At 45.6% G+C, this 27,220-nt stretch overlaps 1 protein-coding gene across 1 annotated transcript in view; it reads right to left on the bottom strand.

Moving 5' to 3' along the window:
* HDAC5 (histone deacetylase 5) overlaps positions 1–27,220 on the bottom strand; it is a 93,668-nt gene that overhangs the window by 8,971 nt on the left and 57,477 nt on the right. Inside the window, 12 exon segments of the mRNA XM_035137078.2 lie at positions 3,841–3,938; positions 6,625–6,744; positions 6,849–6,936; positions 9,017–9,072; positions 9,767–9,874; positions 11,579–11,628; positions 14,052–14,172; positions 19,417–19,550; positions 20,874–21,039; positions 22,761–23,084; positions 24,440–24,651; positions 26,394–26,613. Of these exon segments, the coding sequence (XP_034992969.1) occupies positions 3,841–3,938; positions 6,625–6,744; positions 6,849–6,936; positions 9,017–9,072; positions 9,767–9,874; positions 11,579–11,628; positions 14,052–14,172; positions 19,417–19,550; positions 20,874–21,039; positions 22,761–23,084; positions 24,440–24,651; positions 26,394–26,613 (1,697 nt within the window).

The raw sequence follows: 27,220 nt of genomic DNA, 5'->3' as shown, positions 1-27,220 counted from the left end.
ATCCCAAGGAAAAGGAAATGCAAGAAAGCAAAATGGCTGTCCAACGAGGCCTTACAAATAGCGGAGGAGAGGAGGCAAGCAAAATGCAAGGGAGATAGGGAAAGATACAGGAAACTGAATGCAGATTTCCAAAAAAACAGCAAGGAGAGACAAGAGGGTCTTCTTAAATGAGCAATGCAAAGAAATAGAGGAAAACAATAGAATGGGGAAAACCAGAGATCTGTTCAAGAAAATTGGAGATATGAAAGGAACATTTCGTACAAAGATTACCATAATCAAGGACAAAAGTGGTAAGGACCTAACAGAAGCAGAAGACATCAAGAAGAGGTGGCAAGAATACACAGAGGAATTATACCAGAAAGATATGGAGGTCTCGTACACCCCAGGTAGTGTGGTTGCTGACCTTGAGCCAGACATCTTGGAGAGTGAAGTCAAATGGGCCTTAGAAAGCACTGCTAATAACAAGGCCAGTGGAAGTGATGATATTCCAGCTGAACTATTTAAAATTTTAAAAGATGATGCTGTTAAGGTGCTACACCCAATATGCCAGCAAGTTTGGAAAACTCAGCAATGGCCAGAGGATTGGAGAAGATCAGTCTACATCCCAATTCCAAAGAAGGGCAGTGCCAAAGAATGCTCCAACTACCGCACAATTGCGCTCATTTCACACGCTAGCAAGGTTATGCTTAAAATTCTACAAGGCAGGCTTAGGCAGTATGTGGACCGAGAACTCCCAGAAGTGCAAGCTGGATTTCGAAAGGGCAGAGGAACCAGAGACCAAATAGCAAACATGCGCTGGATTATGGAGAAAGCTAGAGAGTTCCAGAAAAACTTCTACTTCTGCTTCATTGACTATGCAAAAGCCTTTGACTGTGTCGACCACAGCAAACTATGGCAAGTTCTTAAAGAAATGGGAGTGCCTGATCACCTCATCTGTCTCCTGAGAAATCTCTATGTGGGACAAGAAGCTACAGTTAGAACTGGATATGGAACAACTGAGTGGTTCAAAATTGGGAAAGGAGTACGACAAGGTTGTATATTGTCTCCCTGCTTATTTAACTTATATGCAGAATTTATCATGCGAAAGGCTGGACTAGATGAATCCCAAGCCGGAATTAAGATTGCCGGAAGAAATATCAACAACCTCAGATATGCAGATGACACAACCTTGATGGCAGAAAGCGAGGAGGAATTAAAGAACCTTTTAATGAGGGTGAAAGAGGAGAGCGCAAAATATGGTCTGAAGCTCAACATCAAAAAAACCAAGATCATGGCCACTGGTCCCATCACCTCCTGGCAAATAGAAGGGGAAGAAATGGAGGCAGTGAGAGATTTTACCTTCTTGGGCTCCTTGATCACTGCAGATGGTGACAGCAGTCACGAAATTAAAAGACGCCTGCTTCTTGGGAGAAAAGCAATGACAAACCTAGACAGCATCTTAAAAAGCAGAGACATCACCTTGCCGACAAAGGTCCGTATAGTTAAAGCTATGGTTTTCCCAGTAGTGATGTATGGAAGTGAGAGCTGGACCATAAAGAAGGCTGATCGCCGAAGAATTGATGCTTTTGAATTATGGTGCTGGAGGAGACTCTTGAGAGTCCCATGGACTGCAAGAAGATCAAACCTATCCATTCTTAAGGAAATCAGCCCTGAGTGCTCCCTGGAAGGACAGATCGTGAAGCTGAGGCTCCAATACTTTGGCCACCTCATGAGAAGAGAAGAATCGTTGGAAAAGACCCTGATGTTGGGAAAGATTGAGGGCACTAGGAGAAGGGGACGTCAGAGGACAAGATGGTTGGACAGTGTTCTCGAAGCTACGAACATGAGTTTGACCAAACTGCGGGAGGCAGTGCAAGACAGGAGTGCCTGGCGTTCTATGGTCCATGGGGTCACGAAGAGTCGGACACGACTAAACGACTAAACAACAACAACAACACCTAGACTCCTATCAAAAAAGGTGCTAGCTAGGATAGGGCAGCCGCCCACAACCTGGTACCCTCCGGAAATCCTGGGCTTGAGCTCCCAGCATCCTCAATCAGCATGGCCAATGGGGTCATGGATGATGGGAGTTATGGTCCAAAACATGTGGAGAGCACCAGTTTGGGGGAAGCCAGTGACAAGGGAAGGACCAGACTTCTGAGAGGAGAGAGAGACTGTGCTGGCCATCAGGCAATGGCTTTTCCCACCTGCTTTATTGTTTTATATTATAATTTATTAAATTTGTATACCGCCCCATACCTGTAGAACTCAGGGTGGTTCACAGCTTTGCCCCACCCTCCAGCCCTAAGAGCCTTTCCCAGACCATGAATTTAAGAACAGCAGAAGCAGCTGAGAAGAGAGAAGAGGAGTTCAGGGATTTTTTTTATAAAAAAGTTGTGTGTCTGTTTCTCAATTGGATCCTTTTGCATGGTTTTGTATGTATCGTGGTATTTTACATGTTGCGACTTGCTGTTATTTTTTATTGATTATAGCTTATGGTGATTATTAAAGAGTGAATTTCTGTTTAATTATTGCTTGCTGATATTTTATTGTGCAGTATGATAATCTAATGGATTATTGAATGTTACTTTGATATAAGTTGTTTATTTTAAAGTTATGTTTTTATTACGACTTCTTTGTATTGGATCAGGTTGTTGTAAGGTGTGTGGTCTTATGTTGGGTATTTTGTTTTTTTCTTCAGCTTGTACACCGCCTTGTGTATAGCAATATAGAAAGGCAGTATACAAATTAGAAGTGAAATGATTATTATTTCTACCCTGTGTACCCAATAGCAATTGCAATCCTCCATGTGCCAGTCCTTTATGTGATCATAACAGGTAAAAGTTAAAAGGTAAAGGACCCCTGGACGGTTAAGTCCAGTCAAAGGCAACTATGGGGTTGCGGCGCTCATCTTGCTTTCATGCCGAAGGAGCCGGCGTTTGTCCACAGACAGCTTTCCAGGTCATGTAGCCAGCATGACTAAACTGCTACGGGTGCAAAAGAACACCATGATGGAAGCCAGAGCACACGGAAACGCCATTTACCTTCCCGCCACAGTGTTAGCTACTTATCTACTTGCACTGGTGTGCTTTCGAACTGATAGGTTGGCAGGAACTCACTCCACCATGGGGATTTGAACCACCGACTTTCCATTTTTTTAAAAAAAATAAATAAACTTTATTTCTCGTCTTAAAAGAACAACATATCAATAAACAAAAAAGAATACAAACTTATAAACAACAAAAAAAATGGACAGACAGATAACTAATACAATTTTACAATCCTGCAATAAAATCATCCATGCACTCCAATTAAAATTTCTTCCAAACCCTTTATATATCGCTTTCCTTATATTTTCTCCTTTTACTTGCATTACCCTTTTATTATTATTCTACTATCTCTAACTTTCTCCATCCTTACAAAATATCGATATAGATATAAATATAAATGTAAATATATCCCCATGTGGCTCTAGTCCCAACAAATCGCTAACTCAGTTTTTATTCTCTTTTTCCTAAAATACACTTCTACACATTCCCATTCCATTAGAGATTTCTGTTTAGATATGTTTCTGATTATTGCCGTCATTCTTGCTAGATTAATAACCACCGACTTTCCGATCAGCACGCCCAAGAGGCTCAGTGGTTTAGACCACAGCACCACCCGCGTCCCTTGATCATAACAGCACCACCTGCATAAAAGGAGCAGTCTGGGCGGCAGGCCTGTGAGAACGCTGAAGTTTGCTGGTGCACACAAAACCCTTCGGGGGAAACCCTCTCAATGTGGAAACCCAGTGTGTGGGCACCCCTGGCAGAGAAAGCCCCATTCCCAGTTAGGGAGAGTGAATGCCAGCAGGCCTACCGGAAGGCAGTCAGATACTCCACGTCACCAATGGGAGGGTCCACTCCACCAGTCCAGGCAATGTTGATGTTGTAACCTGCACCCATCCCACTGCCAACCTGGAAGAGAGAAGCCTCGTAAGTAACAAATGCTGGCTCTTATTCGCAGCTTGGATCATGCACCGAGCTGCCAGTGGGAAGGGGCAGTGAGAGTGGCAGAGAAGGATTTTTGTTGGATTCAAGACTCTCCAGATGGAGACGAAGTCTGGGGTTCTGGCCTGTCAGTGAGAGAGGGAGGCCAGACCTCAGTTAGAGACAATCAAATTGTGGTTGAAAAAGATGACTGGGACTGGTTTGGTGTCTCTCTAGTGAGAGAGGAGGGACACAATCCAGTCAGAAGTCTCATGATAATGGGGGACAAGGAAAATGAAGATATGGGAGGGAGACAGGCTGAGCATTTAAAGCAACAAAAGGGGAAAAGTGGAGAATGGTCTGGAATGGAGTGGCTCAGGGAGGGTGTGGGGTAAAAATGTATTTTTTGTGAAGTTTTATTTAAAGGACGGCTTATGAAGTTTAAGAATTGGAAAGGATTAAGGTTCAAGGTCTAAGGATTACGGATCTGGGGGTGGCTCTGAGGGAACTGCTACCCAGGAGAGGAAGGGGGGAAGAATTAAGAAGTATTGTAAAACTTTATAAAGAGGGAGGATTTGGGAATATGATATATTTCTTAGAGAGAAACTAGAGGCTAAAGGATGTAATTAGAAGAAGTTAAGAGGGTTACCAAAGTTTGAACAAATAATAGTAGTGATGTAAGATTAAGAATTGGAATTGTTTAATTATTCGTGAGTATCGTAAAAGCTGTATAAGAGAGAGAGAAAAAAAAGAGTCGGGCAGGGGGGACGGGGAAGTCGATGATAAGATGTTAATAAGATTATGTGATGTTTTTATATTTTCTTTTTTTTTTTACTTTTTTATCGTTTTTGTACCTTTTTTTCTTGTTTTTCTTTTTTAATGTATCTTTTATAAAATCAATAAAAATATTATTAAAAAAAAGAGAGAGAAAACAGAAGAACGACAGAGAAGTGAAAGAGAGAGAGAGGCATGGGTAGCAGAATGCAGGACACCTGCTGGAGAAAATGCCGGTCCGTCTCAAATGATTGGGGTCAGAAGAGACAGGACACACATACAGGTGAAACTCGGGAAATTAGAATATCGTCGAAAAGTGCATTTATTTCAGTAATGCAACTTATTATTTTTTATTTGTCTTTTAATTTTTACAAATGCTTTCTTTTGGAAATTCCACAGCGATAAAACAAATAGTTACAATAATACAAAAATAAACACCGCTATTACATTTCATTAATTACATTCCATTTATTATTGACCCGCCTAACGACAAATTATGACAATTACAACAAATGAAGGCTTGACATACCTTGCTTTGCATGTCATGCATCTATCTCATATATTGGTTTCACCTTTTAAGTTGTGTTACTGAAATAAATGCACTTTTCGACGATATTCTAATTTTTCAAGTTTCACCTGTACATGCATGGATTTCTGTGAATTCAGCACCCTCGGCAACATTCCAACCTCTGCCCGTCCCAAGCCATTTCCTGGACTACAAAACCTTTCCCTGAACAAAATGACAAAGTTAACTGATTAAAATCTTCTCTCAAACAGTTCTTGGGGGATAAACCTCTCTTTCTACCTGCAATTCTTCCCTCCTCTACAGAGCTGCTTTAGGTGCATTCTGATGTAACTCCTTATAGGAGCCAGTGTAGATTTCTTGGTCGCAAAGCAACCTCTGTTCGCGCCCTGCTTTTGCATCCTTTACTGATGCATCTACGAATGCTTCAGGGAGTTAAAAAGAGGGTGTTAAAAAAAAAACACCTAGGGAGGGATTTCAAGCTAGATTCAGCACCAACATCTTGATTATTGCAAAACCAAGCTCCAGAGGTGAATAAAGGTATGCCATCACCCAGGGCTGGATTGAGGTTTGATGAGGCCCTAAGCTACTGTAGGTAATGGGGCCCTTTATATGTCCAGCTGTCCTTTGCCAACAACAAATTGTCACTGTTTTTTGTGTTGAATATATGCTATATGGTAATTTATGGACCTAATAGGTATCTAAAGTCATTTGCACATGCAGAATGTAGGCACCCTATATATAGAAATGAGCAAACCAGTGATATTTTAGGGAGCAGGCTAGCAGGCAGGGCTCATTACTTACATCATAGGAGCCTACACCAGCGTTTCTCAACCACTGTTCCGTGGCACACTAGTGTGCCGCGAGACGCTGGCTGGTGTGCCGCGACGTGCGGCGACGAGAAGGGCGATTTGCATTGTCACGTGCCTGGCGGCCGCCAATGAACAGCACTGACCCACCGGAAAGCAATATTTCTCCTCCTCTTTCCCAAAGCTCAGTGCAAACGAGCCTGGCGGCCGCCAATACACAACACTCACCCGCCGGAAAGCAATATTTGGCAAGTGTTTCTTACAGTCATAATTATAATATAGGGCGGCACAGAGTTAAATTTTTTAACTTTTTTAATGGTGGTGTGCCTCGTGATTTTTTTCACGGAACAAGTGTGCCGTGGCCCAAAAAAGGTTGAGAAACACTGGCCTACACAACACAAAACACTGTTGCTGTATGTAGGTTTTATATTATTTGGTTTTTTATCTTATATTTTGGAAATGTACATCCAGGTTTTCCCCCCTTTAACTTTTTGGGGGGGCTCCCAAGAGAGTGGGGCCCTAAGCTATAGCTTGTTTAGCTTATACGTAAATCCGGCACTGCCCTCACCTCTTCAGGAGCTCCACTGCCTGGGAAGAAATTGCCATTGTCGTAGCGGTGTAGAGAAACATAGAGCACATTGGGGTCACTGTAGAATGCCTGCTGGGTGCCATTGCCATGATGGATATCCTGCCAGAGAAGAATGAAACCGGGAAAGAGGTTAGCCAATAGGGACACGTCAACCCAAGCCTAAGCAGCAGCTTCAGGCGCGGCGCGGAGTGAGAGACCCTTACCCAGTCCACGATGAGGATTTTGCTAATGGCAAGCTTTTGCTGGAGGAGCTTGGCAGTAATGGCAACAGAGTTGAAGAAGCAGAAGCCCCTGGGAAATGAAAGGGGAGAAATGAATTATCAGAAATGTCAGGGGTGATGATGATGATTACTTTGCTTCATTCACTTGTTTGTGGAGTGAGGAGGAGAATATGTTGCAATCAGCTACACATTAGGAAAAACGTCCTAAAACACACAACCAAAGAATGCTTTTTGGGGGGGGAAATTAAAAACAGGTATACATCCATGCACATGAGCATTCCACAATCCCATCACATCCTGTTCACCACTAAATTGTTTACGCTGGCCCAGATACCAGACTTTGCTTACCATAAAAATATAAAAAAACACCTTCAGTAGCACCTTAAAGACCAACTAAGTTTTAATTTTGGTATGGGCTTTCGTGTGCATGCACACTTCATCAGATACGATGAAGTTATCTGATGAAGTGTGCATGCACACGAAAGCTCATACCAAAATTAAAACTTAGTTGGTCTTTAAGGTGCTACTGAAGGAATTTTTTTATTTTGTTTCGACTCAGACCAACACGGCTACCTACCTGTAACATAAAAATATAGAACAGCTTTGCCACTGGCTTTTTTGATAATAAACACCATGCCCAGTATCAAGAGAAGGGTGGGCAGGAAAGCAACAGCACAGACAGCAGGCTTGGCCACCCCATTCATGGACTCGGGCATGTCCAGTCAACTAAGATACTGTATCTCCGGGAAGCAGTAATGCAAGTTAATTGTTGCATTATTGCAACATTCAGTGCAATAATTGTTGCACTGAAATCAATGGGACTTACAGGTGAAACTCGGAAAATTAGAATATCGTCGAAAAGTGCATTTATTTCAGTAATGCAACTTAAATGTGAAACCAATATATGAGATAGACGCATGACATGCAATGCGAGATATGTCAAGCCTTTATTTGTTGTAATTGTAATTGTTTGTCGTTAGGCGGGTTAATTATAAATATAATGTAATTAATGAATTGTAATAGTGATGTTTATTTTTGTATTATTGTAACTATTTGCTTTATTACTGTGGAATTTCCAAAAGAAAGCATTTGTAAAAATTAAAAGACAAATAAATAATAAGTTGTATTACTGAAATAAATGCACTTTTCAACGATATTCTAATTTTCCGAGTTTCACCTGTAAACTAGTCAACGTGACCAACATTTCACATTGATTCCAGCAGGAATTCAAAGTCCGAATCCAACTCAAAGGTTTGGTCCAGGTCCTTTCTTTTCTGAACTACCTAATCCACTGGAAAGGAGGATAGAAAAACTCCCAGATTACACTCAGTGTAGCAGTGACTCAGCAGGCTCTTTAAAGAATTGTGTTGGTGCAGGGCATAAGTGGAATTAAAGGGGGCGGGGTGGAGGAGGTGAGCTTCTCCCCCCCACACAAAACGGGCAAAGCTTTGACAAATTTGCATAGCCCTACTCCTCGGATCTAGTCGGAGGAAGTAACCCACTCAGAATCAGCCCCGGGTGCTCACTGGAAGGACAGATCGTGAAGCTGAGGCTCCAATACTTTGGCCACCTCAGGAGAAGAGAAGACTCCCTGGAAAAGACCCTGGTGTTGGGAAAGATTGAGGGCACTAGGAGAAGGGGACGACAGAGGACAAGATGGTTGGACAGTGTTCTCGAAGCTACAAACATGAGTTTGACCAAACTGCGGAAGGCAGTGGAAGACAGGAGTGCCTGGCGTGCTATGGTCCATGGGGTCACAAAGAGTCGGACACGACTAAACGACTAAACAACAACAACAACACTCCTCGGATCTAGTCTGAGGAAGTAACCCACTCAGAATACCCTCTGCCACAGATGGAGGGAATCTGAGTCTCAGATAGGCAGGAAAACTAGTAGGAAGCTCCCCTAAGAAGCCCTGAAAAGAGATGTGTTTAATTCCATGATGAGAACCACACTCAAATAGGAGAGGACAGGATTTCAAACCAAAGCAGCTTATACAACACAAACAGAGAGAAACACACATAAAATAGTATTCATGCAGTGAGAAAACCACCCCATCTCATCTTAACCATTGTTTTTAAAAGAGGAGGATTTGTTTGTTTCTAGTTAATAACATATATCCCTCCTCCTCATTTATGCTACACACTCACATGGCTGTGGATTCTTCTGCATGGTGACCTGGTGGCCGGATAATAGCAAATCCATTCTGCAAGAAGAAAAATATACAAGTGCACAAGTTCACACATGTATTAATCTTTGCTTTTTGTTCTGATTCACAACACTTGGACCTCAGGGTGTTGAACAAAGTGTGTGTGTGTGTGTGTGTGTGTGCGCACACACACACACACACACACACACACACACACAATCTTCCTAGCAACCCTATGAGGTAGGCTAGGCTGAGAAACGATGGTCGGTCCTAAGCCACCCAGTAAGCTTCAGAAGGGTATGTAAACCTGGGATAAAAAAGCCCATTGATTTCAGTACCCAAAGTTGGGTCTGCCATCCCTCCACCCACAGAATGAGATCATGGAGTGCAGCAAAAATGGGATTCGGGGAAAAGATGCACACCAAGATGCCTAAAGGAAAACCAACTTCCAACCAACGGGTATTCTACGCATGCTGCTGAGATACCGGTGCTTACATGAGCTCTTTTTAGCAGCTGCTTCTTATCGGAGCTAACTGACATTCTGCCCAAGCTCAGAAACACACAGCTTAAATCACTGGGATTTTTGTACACACAGCAGCAGCCAAAGTGAGCTGGAACCAAGCAAGGTTCACATGAGCGTAATTCTTCCATGTCCAACCAGCTGTGCTTCAGAACAAGAATTAGAGTTGAGGGAGGAGAGGGCCAGGGGCTGCAACATGGAGAAGCTGCCCATTCATCGGGCCTGACTTACCTTAAGCTCCCCAGACGCCACTTTAAAGGCCAGCTCCACCAAGCAGCCAACAGCCATGCGGACCGCGCTGGACGAGTGCATCTCGTTCCACACTGTGTCGATGTCAACCTGCCGTGGAAGGTACAGAGCAAAGCATTGGCAGAAGCTAAGGGCTGCAAGAGGGGAGAAGAGCAGTATCGTTCAGCTTGCCTTGGTTTGGCGGCAAGGGAATGGGGCCTGAAGGAAAGGCACACACTCCACACACACACATGGATTGGCAGCAGCGAGCCTTTGCTGCGGGAATGTACAGTCAGCTCGAATTGGGTGTCTCCGCCAATGCTTCATTTAATGTCTTAAGCATGATCAGTCATTCACCTGAACATGCTTGAAGTGTGGACAAGGAGCAGAGGTGAGCAATTTAGGGTGATGACTTTTTTACAACCTCATTTCTCTGTATCATAATTTGATGAGCTTTCATTAAAGATTAGATAAAATCTTACTTTCAAAGAGATTTGATTAAAAAAAACTCACGCATAAAATGATTTTTAATTTTTTTTAATCAGTTTTTTGACCATTTTTGAAGTCACTGTAAGCAGATATAAAATTGAACCCAAGCTTTAGAGTCACATATATACAACATTATATAGGGTCGTCAAACACACAAGGAAGCTTTTTTTAGCTGCAGTAACAGTATAGATGCCACTAGAGGACGATGTTTTGCTACCTCTCCTGTAGGTTCTTTTCCCAGCATGCCCGGCAGGGTCTGCTGGCTGAGTTTTGAGGTCCCAAAAAGGGGCTTTTACCTTGCGCAGGTGTGACATTTGTATACCCTATGTTGCTAAGAACACTCCCCATTGTGGAATGTGGGGGTTGTGTCCAAATTTGATACGAAATATATATGGAATTGTTAATACAATTTTATGAAATGGTAAAACGGCATACAAAAAAAAAACTGTTTGTGCGTAACCTTTTTTAATATTTCAATGAAATATACCTCATTTTAGTCATTGATAGGCAAAAGTTCATCCATTTGTGCTACAGGAAATAATTTTTGAGGGGAAAAAATGAAAAAGTCATCACCCTGGTGCACACACAAGTCCCACCCCCAATGTCCTCCTGCACATCAGCTCCCAACACTCCCTGGTTGCATGGGAAGATCTGCAGGAAGTGTCCAATCATGTTCACTGGAACGTGAATAGACTCCTCCGAGAGATCAGAGACCCTGTTTGATCAGTGTCCCCGACTGCACAGAGTTCTTTCTTCTCATGTTCAAGTGAATGCAAGTAGAATCCCCTTGCAGACCTTCCCGGGGACTGAGCACGGGGGGCAATGCAGGGCTTACCTGTGTGCCTTTGCTCCCTGTTCACAGATACAGCATGCCCATGTGTCAAGGCAAACACCTCAACACACCTTTCGATTCATCTCTATTTGCCACATTTTTGTTCTCAATTTACTTTTTGTGTTTAAGAAAGAAAAAAAAACACCCAACAGGATCAGGGTTTGTTTCTTCTCCTCCCCATCCCAATTTTTAAATTCTAAAGACCAAGAAGAAAGAGCGAGCTAATATCTTAAAGGAAATCCTGAACCCTAGCACGCCTGCCAGCATGCTAACCATGTTCACACCATCGCCCCCTCCAGAAAATATAACTTGCCCACAAAGTGATTTACCAAGGAAAGGTGGGCTCTTATTTAGTAGTGCCTGAAAAAAAACGTAACGTGTGAAAAAGTATAAAGGAGTGTTTCATCAGGATGGTGAGAGGGACAACGTCATCCCTTCCCTTCCCTAAGCATCAACTGCTGACTGCCAAATTCCTTTGACGGCCACATACTCACCCCGATTCCACCACATGGGAGGACGGCATACATCTTCGGCGTAAGGGGACCTGTACAGAGAGGGATGGAGGAGAAAATAATAAAACACACAAAGCAGGTAGCGAACATGTCCTTCATCCGCATTCACTTTGGAGAACCAGGTCCTTTCCACCAAATAGATTTACTCATTTATTTCACATGATTAATCAATGAAGCAGTTTGCATAGCACGTACATTTTACATATGGTAAAAACAAACTTACCCAGCCGTTTTGGATATATACATGATAAAAACCAGCAGTTTTAGGTATATACATGATAAAATACAGTTGCACATTAAAATCCATGTCAAATTTAGATGTCTAAAGGTAGGCTTGTTTTAGAGTATTTTCGCAGGTGCCAAAAACAATACAACAGATGTCCCTGCCTAATATCAAAGGGCAGGGAGTTCCACAGTGTAGGGGATGCCACAGTGAAATATCGATTCCTTGCACATGTGGAATGAACTCGTAAAAGTGCCAATTCTGTGGATCAAAGCAGCTGAGTGAACATATATACTACTAGTATCTTGAGGCCCATTAAAATAACGGGTGCTAGAGCGTGTGTCTCGGCAGCGGCCGCGGCAAGGCCGGATCGCAGCCCCGGCGCCCGGCTATAGGAGAAGCCGACGACGACGACTCATGCCGCCCCGCCCAGAGAGGCAGGCATAACGGGCGGCCGGGCAGAAACGGAGGGAAAGCCCTGGGACCACGCAGGCGTCGCCTCCATCGCCGCCTCCACCGGCGGGGATGTGCGCACCGAGGGCCCCAGGCTCCCCCGGCAGACCACCGAGCAGCTGAAGAGGCCGAGCGCTGAGCAGGCAGGAGAATGGGGTGCGGGAAGATGGCGGCGCCGGCAGGGCTGGCGGCTTCGTTGAGCATCTCGCTGTCCCGCAGCAGCAGCAGCCGCTCTCGAGTGGGAGGCGTGAGGAGAAGCTGCCAGTGGCTCGTTTACTGGGTTCTGGTTCTCTTCATCGGTGGGGAGAGTGCGCGGTGTGTGCGTCCAGTTTCTGCGTCCAATCCCTGTGTCCGTGGGGCACATGCGCAGTAGCGCAAACCCAGGGGCACAGGGAATACTGGACGCAGAGACACAGGGATTTTATTATATAGGATATGCAGTAGGCTGGAATCAAGCTGCTAAGGGTTTTATACACCAACACTTTCAATTTGACCTGGTAACAAACTGGCAGCTGGCACAGATCTCTGAGCAGAGGTGTTTCTATGCAGACAGGGTTTCATTTACATCGGCAGTTAGGCTACAACACTCTGCACTAAGTGCAGCTTCCAGATCAAGGACAAGAGAAGCCCCGCGCGGACTGCACTGCAGCAATCCCATCTTGAAGTCATTAAAGCCTGCACTACTAAACAACAACAACTGTGACCAAGCTATCCCAGTCCAAGAACAGCCACAGGTACTGTACCAGCTGAAGCCGATAAAATTACGCACAGCAAACTGCACCCACGCAGTGCATGTATGCATTCAGAGATGACTATTCATTGCCATAATCACAGGGCAATTCCCATTTCACCCATCAAATTCAGGGAAACTTGCAGCTTTTATATGAAGAGAAAGTTTCTAGTCCCTAAAGATGCAGAGGAAAGGTTTAAAGCGGAAATCACGTATTTTTCGCTCCATAGGATGCACCTAGTTTTTAGAGGAGGAAAACAAGGGGGAAAATGCTTTCTTGAATTGTCCTAGGCATAGCAGCCAACTCCTAGAGGCCTAGGTGCCTTTGCCCCCCATCATATATTTGAGGAAGCTTCTTTTGCAAAGGGGGAAAGCTCCATTTTTTAAGGATCAGCTCACAGCTGTGCATCTTTTTTGCAAAGGAAGAAAGCCCCATTTTTTAGGATCAGCTCAAAGTTGCTGAGTTTCCTTGCAAAGGGAAAAAATCCTGTTTTTATGGGGTTCAACTCATAGTTCTGCAGCTCTAGGAAAGGAAAGGGACCCATTTCTACAGTTTCCAGACAGATAATCTAATCAACCAGGCACATGTCTCCCTCTGCAGACAACAATTGAGGCCTAGGCAAGGGGCCGGGAAGGGAGCTAGCTCTCTTATCTCCCTCCCTGATCTCTTGCAACCAGCTGCTGAGCGGATTCCTTTCATTCCCTCTTGTTAGCCTTTAGCTCTTTTTTTTTAAAAGCAGGATCTGCCTTTAGCCCCTGGGCAATTCAGCTCCAAGGACCACACATTCGCTCCATAAGACACACAGACATTTCCTCTTGCCTTTTAGGAGGAAGAATGGAATGAAAAATACAGTAGTGTTTGCTTAAAGCTTTGATATTAGAGGCCTTGCAATGGACTGTACGTCTTCTTCCCCAGACTTAAGCCAAAATCTTCCGCCTTTGCCTACTACACAGAGAAATACAATATCATGTACACATCATGGTTAAAGAAATCGTTACAGATTATGAATCAAGAAAAACAGAATCATGTGATCTGCAGGATACTGTACCTAGCAATTTCTTGCTGTCGAGCTTTTGCCGGTTAAGCGGGCTAGTTCCATATAGTAACGTGTGATGTTCCGAATGCACTGTCTGGATCTCGTCCAATGTGGCTTTCCGACCTCGAATCCTCTATTAGCAAAGAGAAGAGGCAGAGATTAGTGCAGAAGGCACCTTCCAGAAGCAACATCAGGTTTGCTTCTGAAGATGCTTTTCATCAACGCGTCATGGTTGGGATGTATTAACTGTATGCCAGTTTCTATCTAGAGAAATGTCAGCCTGGAGTACTGTTGGGGAACCTGTGGTGACACGAGCCAAGCCAACACAAGGAAACCAGCAGTAACAGGAGACAGGGACAGAAGGCGGAGCAAGCCAATCGGGCACCTGGGGTGGCATGTGTGCCCTGCGCCCAGGGGTGGGGCCAGTCGCCTGCAGGAGCGGGGCGAGCCAGGACAGGACACTCTGCAGGGCCTCCGAGTCTGCCTGCCTCCTCCCACTCCGCTGTCCTACAGGAGGAGGAGGCGGGCGGACTGTTTGGGGCAGCACGGAACCTGCGGGCGCCCAAGTTGCGTGGCTCGGGCACACTGCAGGCAACCGTGATGAGTGCCACCCGGCATTTTGTCACCCGCCTCAGTGATGACACCCGGGGCGGACCAACCCCTCTGCAACCCCCTTCCTCCGCCCCTGTACAGGGAGACTGAGTCTAGCCAGGTGTGGTGCAAAATAAAAAAATTCCTTCAGTAGCACCTTAAAGACCAACTAAGTTTTTTATTTTGGTATGAGCTTTCGTGTGCATGCACACTTCTTCAGATACACTAGTTCTTCAGGTCTTGTCAGCCACACACTGATAGTGTCCCATAAACAACACTAGTTGCCAACCTGAGCCCAAGATGATGAGGACGGCGATAATTTATTATTTATACCCCGCCCACCTGGCTGGGTTTCCCCAGTCACCAGCAGAAGCATCTAACAATGATTTAAAAACATAACGCATAACACTTGGCAGAGCAATTGCTACTTTAAAGAACGACAAGCAACCCATCTGCAGCCAAAGACTCTCCTACTAAGTGGCTGAGTCCGCTGAGTTACATTCCATGCAATGGAAGAAAAGGCAAGGACCCAGTGAAGGGATGGACAGGCAGGAATTCCACTGCCCTTGAAGAACTGCTGAATCCCGACCAAAGAGGCCTAACTGGAACCTGCTTCTATACAACTGATTGTCTATTTTCCCATTTCTACGTCAAGGAAGGTTAACAGCATCAAGTCAGTGCAACTAGGCAAACTGCTTTTTATGTGCGTAAGCATGGAAGCATAAAGCATCAGAACGGCATGGCAACAGTACGCAGCTTGCATCTTAGCATTCAATAGCTTTCCTGTAATATCCAGAGTGAGTACAATCTGGATCGTAAATATTCCACCACAGATATTCAAGTATGCATTTTTGTTTTAGTTGGTCATAATAAAATGCATTTGATTGTGTTGCTTCTTGCATTGTGTCCTTTCACCAGGCAGAATAAGGTTGGTGAAGACGGAGCTTGCTCATTACCTTAAGGTTGTTGGTGAAATAGATACCTGTGCACCACCAATTCTCTGGGGGAGTCACGATAGGCTGCAATCCTAAGCCAATTTAGTTTGGAGCAAGCCCCACTGAGTTGAATAGGGCTTACTTCTGAGCAGACATGGCTAGGATCGCTCTGTGAGCCATGAAATCTAAACTGATAAAAGTAGCAGAATCCGGAGTGCCATTATCAGGCTTATAAGAACACCCCTATGCTATAAACTGTGGGGACCCAGGTGGCGCTGTGGGCTAAACCACTGAGCCTAGGGCTTGCTGATCAGAAGGTCAGCGGTTCAAATCCCTGTGACGGGGTGAGCTCCCGTTGCTCGGTCCCAGCTCCTGCCAACCTAGCAGTTCGAAAGCACGTCAAAATGCAAGTAGATAAATAGGAACCGCTACAGCGGGAAGGTAAACGGCGTTTCCGTGTGCTGCTCTGGTTCGCCAGAAGTGGCTTTGTCATGCTGGCCACATGACTTGGAAGCTATACGCCGGCTCCCTCGGCCAATAATGCGAGATGTGCGCGCAACCCCAGAGTCGGTCACGACTGGACCTAATGGTCAGGGGTCCCTTTACCTTTACCTTTATGCTATAAACTGAAGGTGCTTTCACAGAAGAATACAAATGCAAGTACTTTTAAAATGTCTCATTTGCCCAGAGTGACTTCACACCCACTTGCATCATGCACCTTCAAACATTTAACGCCTTCACACTCTTAGAAATATTGCACCTTTGGAGAAGAGGTCAAGTCCTTAGGAAGAGACCCTACCGTTGCTATGGTGAAAACATGGAAACTGACAAAACGATGATGTCTAGTTTGTGGCAAAAGGATGACCCAGATCACCTGAACTGAGTAACAGCCACATTTCCAAGGACTGTCGCTTTAACTTTAAAAATGGATGTTTATTGTTTCAAGCACTACATCAACCACATTCACAGGGTTGTGGTTATTGTTTTTCCATAAAGCCACTTGGAGACAAGAGAGGTATTCTTAGCATCACTTGTGATAGCACCCTGACATTGATTCCAAAACGCTTCAAGACTCAGAAGCAGCCAAATAACCTGGTTTCGATTCCTGTGCTTCTCTCATCCATTTTGGCACACTCTCATGGTCTCTGATCCATTTGAATACACGGACACAGGAGTCAGTGACGGTGCTATGCTATCGCCCTGCATGGGCACATCAACACGACAAACCTGGGTGCTTTCACATGTGGCCTAAATTAGTTGGCTACATGTGTCATGCCACTGGGGAGGGAGGGGCCATAGCTCAGTGGGAGAGCATGTCCCAAGTTCAGTCACTGGTTATCTGCACCCAAAAAGGTCAAGTTTACAGCTTGCAGGAAAGGAAGAGCCCTATCTGAGAGCCCGGCAAGCCACTGCTGATGGAGAGCTAGATGGACTAACAGGCTGATCTGGTATAATGCAACTTCAGTGGTACCTCTACTTACGAATAACTCTACTTACGAATGTTTCTACTTACGAATGGAGCTCCGCCCGCCATCTTGGATGTGGTTTAGATAGGATTTTTTCTCCTTACAAAATTTTAGATAGGGTTGCTTCTACTTACGAATTTCTTCTCCCAATGCATTCCTATGGGATTCGACTTACAATTTTTTTCGACTTACGAATGTGCGTTCAGAACGCATTAAATTCGTAAGTAGAGGTACCACTGTTCTTATTTTACAATCAGTTAAAAAAATGATTCAGGGGGGGGTGTTTGCTTGAGCCACAGGCTATAAGAATACAATATAATACTGAAGCACAATGATCTATTGCAAGTACTACGTAATGGTGCAGATCGGAAGCCAAGAATGAGTGCTGACACTCCTTCCTCACCCCTCACCCTCCTCCTCCTGCTTGCTGGCTTTAGTGCAAAGACCTGGCTTGAATTATTGGAGTACGCTGTTATGCATGAATCAAGGAACTCTCACTTATAAGTCATGTTAAGTGCTGGGACTAGAACCTGGGTGGGCAGGAATTCAAATCTTCACTCAGCCTAAGCTACCGCACAGGGTGTTTGCAAGGATAAAAGGGAGATTCGGGTAGGACCCCCCCCCCACACACACACCACATTGAGCTCCTTAGGAGAAAAGTGGGATGTAATCAATTAATTATTTTAGCAAACTGGGAAAATAAAGCCTAGCTCTTTACGTACCAAAATGCAAAGACAGAATGACCAGCGAGTGAACCATTAAAAAATTATCACACTGTAACAGCACCTGGGCCTTGTGTCAGAAAGACTTAATGCACATATTTGTGTGCGATCGTGATGCATGGTAGCTGAGAAGTCAACAAGAAGCCAGTCAATTCACCCGTTTTAAAAGCAGATTTGTTCATGAGTATATATGGTCAAATAATGCATTGTGCCACATTTGCACCTAACACCACATTTCCTAAGATCCACAGTTTCAACTCATGGTCTGAATCCATAAACAACATATTAGTCTGACCTGGAGTCTCCGTTCTTCCTACCAGGAAAACTTGTAACAAAGTGGGTTCTGTTTTACAAGAGCTGATGCCACAATAAATCGACTAGTCTCTGCCGCTTTGTGTGTTTGATCTTTCCACAAATGGGCAGATCTGATAACAAAAAAATACCCAAACAGGGCCCTACGCAATTTGGCCAACAACCTCCCCATCACTGGATTTAACCCAATTTCTCTCAGGAACTCAAGGATCCTGTTACATGCAGAGACATCAGTTCTACACAGCTTCCCCCCACACCACCGCCCCAGTTTGCAAGTGTTAAGGAAGTAAATGAGCAAAAAGACTCACCCTCATAGCTAAATTTGAAGATGTGGCAGACATGAAGAGATTGCAAAGATGTTTTCCCCAGGAACGTTCAAATGCATAACTGATGTGTTCAGCCCAGGGGGGGAAGTCAATACTCTTATAAAGTCAATACACGTTCCTGCATGAAAAACGTAACAAAGTAACCTGCTTGAAAATTACTGGGGGGCAGGGAGCAATGGGGAGGGGGGGGGAGAACATATATGTTTTTCATGCAGGAACGTGGGCTTTCATATCGTACAGAAATGGGTATCATAGGTTTGTTCCTTCACTCTTAGGTATCTGCAGAATAATGCGCATGAACTGACGTTGTAAGAGTGTTGAGTTTCCCTGGGACGCACTGGACCATTCTGGAGAAAGCACTGTGTCTATAGACAGTGGAACCTCTACTTACGGACATAATCCGTTCCGGAGGTCCGTCCGCTGGTCGAAACGGGACGCTAGAAGAGGCGCCTTCTGCGCATGTGCATTCGGGGGTAGTGTGCTTCTGCGCATGCGCAGACGGCGGCACACACAGATGACAGAAGCCGCTTCCGCGTGTGCGTAAATCGCCGCAAACCCGGTGTCTGCGAGACGAGACGTATGCAAGTCGAGGTTCCACTGTACATAGGACCTATCCTTGGGGTGTGTGATATATATTTACGCGCACACACACACTCGTTTGTACCTGAGATGTTGGTTGTGATTTTGCAGACCTATGTTTCTTTGTTTCAGGGTGGGGAATGATCTTCTTAATCAGACATTCCAGGTTTGTGGGGGGAGGGGGCGCCTCCTGACGCTGCAAAACCATTCCCTAAAGTAGTGTTTCCCAAACCTGGGCCTCCAGCTGTTTTCTTGGACTACAGTTCCCATCATCCCTGACCACTGGACTTGCTAGCTAGGGATGATGGGAGCTGTAGTCCAGGAACAGCCAAGAGACCCAAGTTTGGGAAACACCTGCCCTAAAATTTGCTCACCCTTTCAGCCCAAGGCCTTGTTAGGTGCCTTACCATTTGCTGGCAGAAGGTTTCCATTCTGAAGATTCTTACCTCACACTTGCTTAGCAACCCTGTCTCCTGTAATCTGGACCAGATACTCTGGATTCTCCCAGCATGCTCTGGGTGAACATTAGTGTTTCCGCATGTGCACTGATGCTTCAGCATGAAAGTGTCATAAACTAAGCCTGTGAGAGAGGACAGGAAAGAAGGATAGTGGGGCGGAGCGGGGGAGAGAAAGAGAAGGGAAACTAGTGAGATCATGGCAATGCTGGAATGATTCACAAACCACCAGTGCTTTGATTTAATCTGAGTGGCTTTTGGAACTAAAGGTGCAGGAGTTCAAAGGAAATTGCACTCTCCGTGCTGAAAGCCGTTCTCTCCCCCCCCCCAAAAAAAACACCTGGGGTATAGGAGGCAGTTATGTCCTTTGTGTGGAAGGAAACACACTCTGCACATGCTCAATTGCATTCAGTATTCCATATGAGTCAGCACAAAACACAGGGCAAAAAAAAAATGGGGGGTGGCTGGTTCAAAATAAATCCTGCTCCTTCGACTGCCCTGCCCTACTGAAGGAGCCCAGGTGAGCTCCGAGTGAGAAACTTGCTGTGACAAAAGTCAAAAGCAAACTGAATATTTTTATGCCTCTGCCCCCAAGACCACCTCTCTCAGGCTCTACTCCCCTTTGCTGACCAGGGGAGAGGCGCTGTTTTCTACTTGGCCTTGGTCACTACATGTTTTCGGCCTGCCCCAATCACTGACCAATCCTGGCAAGGAACTCCCTGGGCCGAAGAACAAGGAAGAGACCCCCCAAGGAACCTGAAACATCCCAGCGTTCCGTACTAAAGCAAGGCTCCTCCTACAACACCTCAAGCTGCCCCAAAGCACACCCAGGCTCAGCCTGCACGGCGGTTGACAGAGTTGCGCCCTGCAGAAAGGAATGAATTTGACGCAGACCTCAGCTCCAGAGCCGTGAAACAGTGTTTCTCAACCTTTTTTGGGCCACGGCACACTTGTTCCGTGAAAAAAATCACGAGGCACACCACCATTAAAAAAGTTAAAAAATTTAACTCTGTGCCGCCCTATATTATAATTATGACTGTAAGAAACACTTGCCAAATATTGCTTTCCGGCGGGTCAGCGCTGCGTATTGGCGGCCACCAGGCTCGTTTGCACTGAGCTTTGGGAAAGGAGGGGGAGAAATATTGCTTTCCGGTGGGTCAGTGCTGTACATTGGCGGCCGCCAGGCACGTGACAATGCAAATCGCCCTTCTCGTCGCCGCACGTCGCGGCACACCAGCCAGCGTCTCGCGGCACACTAGTGTGCCGCAGAACAGTGGTTGAGAAACGCTGGAGTAAACAAAAGAGTATTCCCAAGCACGTGCAGAATGTCTTTTCCTTGCACACCCAGAACAGGAGCTTTCAGAAAAGGGAATGTTGCTTCTTGATGGGCAGGTATATCCCCCTTTGTATACCCAGTCTCCGCGAGAGGGGTCTATATCGGCTCCTACCTGTAGTGAAAAGGTGCTTGACCAAGGGCTCAGCTGTACTGCTCTTCAGGCTAGTGCTGGCAGGCGATGACTGGGTGCGGCCAAGGGCTTGGTGGGGCAGAGTGCTGATGCTCAGGGGCGTCTGGTAGAGATGAACGGGCCGCAGTTGGTGTGCATCTGCAAACACCTGCCAGAGTTGTGCACAGGAGACCAGCCAAAAAAAAGTGGGGGGGGGGAGAGAGAGAAAGAACATTCAAATGGCTCTGTTACCTTAACACTTAAGCAGCTTAAAATGTGTGGTCAGGTTTAGCCAAACTGTACGGGCACCTACGAGGCAGACTGTGCTCACTGATCCATTTGTGCGAAAACTTCCTCCCAGTACATACAGAACTGCATACATTCTGCACTTTGAAGCCTCAGATTTCTGCACACCAAGAGCGACTTGGACGGTGTGTGCTCCGAACAGCTGTAGCTTGTAATAAATTGTACATGTTGCAAACATAGGCATATGACTGCTTGCTTTAACTTCTTTCCCCTTTTCAAACTATTGCTGGGGAGAAGCACGGAGCCAACTTGGGTAGCGAGATCTCACTACTCCCAGCAGAAATCCTGCTTGCCCTGTGCCCGCCCCCATCCCCAGGTGCTGTTCTGCACACCCAAGTCTACCTCCGCTGCCAAAAAGGAGGGCAACTCGCTTTGAAAAACAAAACATGAAAGCCGAGAGTCTCAGGACGCCGAATTCTCTGTCTGAGATGGGATTCTAAGGACTAAGCTTTTTTGGCACACAAACCAGCTGACCGCAACCTATGCAGCAATTTCATGCAACCCCCGTGAGCCGGATGGTCACAGACCCCAATGTGCAAACCTGAACTGGGGTTGTGGGTAGAATATGCATTCACAGTATGAGCCTACGATAAAAATGCTCTTCCAGCTAACAGTGGTTTTATTTATGGTACACATCTCTCATTAACCCTAAACACTGGACTGCTGTAGACATGTTTTCCCATAACTGTTACATCCAACAGACCCCTTGCAACACTCACATTGCTCTCCTGGCTAAGCTTCCAAGATTACACTCTTTTCAACCCACACTACCCTCTTCCAGTTTCTTTACAAAGCCTCTTCTCCACCCCCACCCCCACCACCCCGCTCCACCCCTGCAGACAGAGCCTTTCATCTGCCTGCCAAACACACATCCCTGTGTGAGGCTGATGAAATAATTAGGTGCGCAGAAGAAATGAAAGAAGGAAAGACAAGTGACTCATCCTTAAGGAGGACGTAGAGAAGCGGAAGGGATGCACATAAGCAAGGGCAGAAGGGAGGGTGGCGGAGAGGTGGGAAATGAGTCACTTTCTCTTCGGGAGTCTTCGCCACCGCTGGCGTGGATGAATGGGGGTGAGGGATGTGGGTTGGAGGCGGCCTTCCGCCTCCTTCTCCAGGCTCATGTCCTTTGGCAATGCGCTTCCCCGATGCTCTGGGGCTTCTTCTCGCCTGCTGCTCCTGTGCCACCTTAGCTCTATGCCCTCTTTTGCAGAACAAGAGAGCTGAAAGGATTGAGAGGAGGCGCCATCCAGCCCCTGCACACAAGGAGAGGCTGGCTATCTTCTACTCACTCGTAAGAACTTAAGGGCAGCCCTGGTGGATCAGCCCAACGAGAAAGGTTGGAACAGGCAGCTTCCTGGCCCGGTGGGCCTATGTGGAATTCTGAAAAAGTCCCGAGGCATGGGTGCGAAAAGGAACAGAGCAGGAAGTCTCTCATACACTGTGGATGTTTGAGGGGGCAGGCACAGGTGACCCCTGATTCATGGGGCGCGATTTCAAGCCACCCTTCCTTTTTATACGCCTCCACCCTTTGAAAGAGACTCTTCCCACACAGATTTCGACAACAGATTCGTATGGCGGCCTCACCTGCCTGTAAGTCACTCCCAGCTCCTCAACCTCCTGCTCCTCTTCGAGCCTGTTCTCCCCAGCTTCGTCCTTCAATCGGAGACAGCCCTGTTCTTCCACCACGCTCTCCTGTTCCTCCTCTTCCTCTCCTCCTCCGCCTCCTTCTTCCTCCTCTTCCTCTTCCAGGTCATCCTGCGTGCCCTCGCTCTCTGTTGACCCGTCTACCACAAAGGGTCCGTGGCTGAGGCCTAGGCCCAAGGGCTCTTGTTGCTCTGTCAGCTCCTCTTCGGTCTCTTCCGGGTGGGTGGTGGGGGGCGGCGGCAGCTCACCAGTCTTGGTGATGATCTGCAAACGAAGCGGGCGAGAAAAGGGAAAGAGGACTTGAACCTGCTGAGCCGTGATGGCCAATTTGCAGCTGGTGGAGGGTGGGAGGGCATATCGAGCCACCGGGGAACCAGCACTCAGACCGAAAGGAGTCTCTGAGCCCCAGTCCAGCCTCCTCAGCTGGTAGCAGAAAGGAAACTTGACAGAAATACCTGTGCATCTCAAATCCCCTATACTAGAAAAGGGAGATGCCAAGAAGGGTGTCACAGTCCCGGGGAGCAGGGGGTACTCTGCTAGCCTAGCATACAGCTGCCACTATATTCACCATCGTTCAGTCCAGACCCCGAGATCTAGCTCCGAGGGCCTTCTGGCGGTTCCCTCACTGCGAGAAGTGAGGTTACAGGGAACCAGGCAGAGGGCCTTTTCGGTAGTGGCGCCCTCCCACCAGATACCAAGGAAGAGAAAGAACTACACAGCTTTTAGAAGACACCTGAAGGCAGCCCTGCAATGGGAAGCCTTTTTAGATGTAATTTTTAAATTAAATTTTCTGTTTTACAATTTCAAACAAACATTTTACATACTTAAAATATCAACAACTTCCCTTCTTCTCTTTCCACGGTTCATTCTGCATATCTCATAGGCCTGCATACGTATTTTACAAAAACTATTCCAATCGGTATTCCATTATTACATCTGTCAAAGATTATTTACACTGCTGAATTTATCTTAAAGCTGCCAGCGTTTTCTGCTGTACACAATTATTTCCCATAAATGTTTTCCAGTCTTCTTTGAACGTATGTTCTTCTTGCTCTCTTATTCCATACATACGTTACGTCTGCAAGTTGCGCATACAGTGGTGCCTCGCTTAACGAATGCCCTGCTTAACGAAATTTCTGCTTAACGAAAGGATTTTTCGAGCGGAGCTTGCCTCGCTAGACGAATGCGTTTTACGAAAAATTCATCTAGCGAATTGCGGTTTCCCATAGGAATGCATTGAAATTCAATTAATGCGTTCCTATGGGCAAAGAAAATTCAATGCATTCCTATGGGATTCGCTAGACGAATTTTTTCGCTATAAGAAAAGACCCGTGGAACGAATTAATTTCGTCTAGCGAGGCACCACTGTATTCTGTCAACTTAAGCTGCCAATCTTCTTTCAGTTGGGGCTTCGCTCGCTTTCCAAGTATCGGGGAGTTTTAAATGTTTGACGTTTTATCGTGGCTGGGGCGACCCAGTCAGATGGGAGGCGTATAAATAATAAAATTATTGTTATTATTATTATTATTATTATTATTATTATTATTATTATTATTATTCAGGGCCACCTGACGTGCAACTGTGATAAGTGAGCTGTCTCCTCCTCCTGCTCTACCCACCTTTCCCAGCTGGATCTGCTGCTGTTTCTGCTTCTCTAGGAAGTGCTGGTGTTGTTGCTGCACAACCAAATGCTGCAATGCTTGAGGGCTCTGCGGCAACGGCGACGACTGGGTGCGGCTCAGCGGGCGGTGCCGAGGTAGCTTGCTTACCGTCCGCAGGGTGGAGGGGACACGCTCCCCTGTCACCAGAGGAGACTGGCCGTGCAGAGGAACTGTGGGGGAGGGGGGAGAGAGAGGGAGGCGATCGTTTAGGCACTTTCGACAATATGCCATCGCAGTCTGCTTCAAAAAGACAAGTTGCTAGTCCTCAGGGTTTGTTTTCATTCGTATGAGTGGTTTCTGGCAGTGTTTTTTTTTTAAATAAATAACATTTTAAATCAAATTTTCAAATTTTACAAATTCATCTAAAATTCTCTCCCCGGCAGAGAAGGCCCTAGGGCTTTTTAGCGAGGCAAACACTTCTGTGATTCGTTAAGTCGCCCTTTTTTGCTTTGGTAGCCAAAAAGATAAGAAAGGAGACCCTGGACAATGTAGCAGTGAACTGTAAGGGAGAAGCAGAGATCTAAATATAGAGACTCTTATTTGTGGTGTGGCACCCGTTTTGCCTGTATTTATTTTTCATTCAGATTTGTCATGGCCAATGGCTAGTACAATAAATTTATTTGGCTTGGATTTACATACAATCAGAACAAATCTCTCCTATCTCTTGACTTCCCACCCACAGTGTTCTTTTATACCCTTACAAAGCTGCTGTGCTACTTATATTTTATCCATTATATACATTAATTCTTAATGGTTAAACTACAAGTTCTCATCTGCTGCTCTACTGCAAATCCCGCACACCTTTCAATGTAACTGCGATATTTTTTTCCAACTATCCCACAAAATATTTCCATTCTTCAGAGAAACCTCTCCCCCTCCCCTCTCATTTTGTTCTCTTAATTCTCACAGTTACATCTAGCCATCTCAGCATATTCCATCATCTTCATAAGCCAGTCTTCTCCTGCTGGGACTTTCCATTTTGGGGCATAGACCAGGCATCCCAAACTGCGGCCCTCCAGATGTTTTGGCCTACAACTCCCATGATCCCTAGCTAACAGGACCAGTGGTCAGGGAAGATGGGAATTGTAGTCCAAAACATCTGGAGGGCCGAAGTTTGAGGATGCCTGGCGTAGACTGTTCTTGCCGCAGTTTCTGCAGCAGCGCGGGTGCACAAATCAATTTGTGAGCTTGAACTTCCCTATTCCTCACAACAATTCCCGCTACAGTATTTACCGGGGGTGGGGTGTGTGTGTGTGGCAGGTGACATGGAAACAGCAGTTAGAAAGTTTCCCTTAAAGTGCACCTGCAGACCAGCTGCCACCTTCTACCAAAGAATATAGTACTCTGCTGCCTCCTCTGATGATGTCAGCTGCCTCTTCTGATGACGTCACTGACTTCCACTGGTTCAGCCCTGCTCCTGCAAAGCAACGCTCCTGCCACCCCACCCATAGCTGCCAAGTCTCCCGTTTTCCCTGGGAAATCCCCGTTTTCCCAGCTGTTCCTAGCTGAAAAAACAGATTATTTTTTTTGTTTTCCCCCGGTTTATTCTGGCGCGGCGGCCATTTTGGAACTGGGCGGAGCATGCTCAGAAGCGACTTTTGATGCTGCTCTGCCCAGTTCCAAAATGGCTGCAGTGCGACTTCTGGCGCGGCGGCCATTTTGGAACTGGGCAAAGCAGCATCAAAAGTCACTTCTGAGCATGCTCCGCCCAGTTCCAAAATGGCGGCAGCGCTACTTCTGGTCTGCTATTTCCGGCCCGGTCCCTTATTTCTCTGACAGCAACTTGGCAGGTATGACCCCACCTCCCAGCTGGTTACTACCAACCACAGTGGTTAAATGCTACATTCCACCCTGTACAAGCTTGCCTGTGTGTTGCACCAATATGTTGCCGTTATCACCCCCCCGCACTCACCAGCAATTAGCGTGTTTTGCTGCCGAGCCTGTTCCAGGAGGAGGACGTGCTGGAGCAAGGAAGCATGGCCGTGGTTGTTCGTCTCACCCTCGAGGGCCACCCCCAGAAGGCAGCTGGGGATGGACGACATGCTCAGGAACTTGCTGGTCAAGGCCCCGCCCTGGCGCAACTGGATGGCCTGCCGTTCAGCTTCCTGGTGCGTAGAAAGGTTCGGGGAAGCCTAATGGAAGAAGCAGGGTGGATAAAAATCAATGGTGTTTTTTTTTTAAAAAAAATAAATCAGATTTTTTTATTAAAAATTTTTTAAATCAGATTTTTAAAATGAAATGCTTTTGGATGAAAAATCTTTCTAAAGAAAGTTTTCTATTTAAGTTACAATAGAGTCCAAAGGATATTCACCAGGAAATAAGGATTTGTTTTAAATTTTTCATGTTTGCTAAAACTCAGTGTTGTTGTTTTTTTTTTTAAAAAAAAGTTTAACCACATCAGTTAACAAACGTGGATACATATGCTATAATGTTATTGTTTTAGTTAAATAAATTGTTTAAATTGTTATTAAGGGAAATTATTTTCTCCTTCCAATAAAGTACAGCAGAAAAGTTGCCCAAATATAAACAGTTACCTTGTTAAACCTCACAATAATTTCATACTTATCTATGTATTTCTAATAGTATAACCCAAATCAGTAATTTTTGCTATAACTGTAAAAACTACATTATTATTATTATTATTCCAAAAATGAAACCTTCTTCTAGTTGTAAATATTAAGATTATACCAGCAAGAATGAGTCTTTCTTTTTAAAAAATTAAAAAATTAAATCAAGTCA

This window comes from Zootoca vivipara, chromosome 13, assembly GCF_963506605.1.
Source record: "Zootoca vivipara chromosome 13, rZooViv1.1, whole genome shotgun sequence".
Taxonomy (NCBI): domain Eukaryota; kingdom Metazoa; phylum Chordata; class Lepidosauria; order Squamata; family Lacertidae; genus Zootoca; species Zootoca vivipara.
Note: the sequence above shows the minus strand (reverse complement) of the source record. Positions and strands in the feature narration are given on the sequence as shown.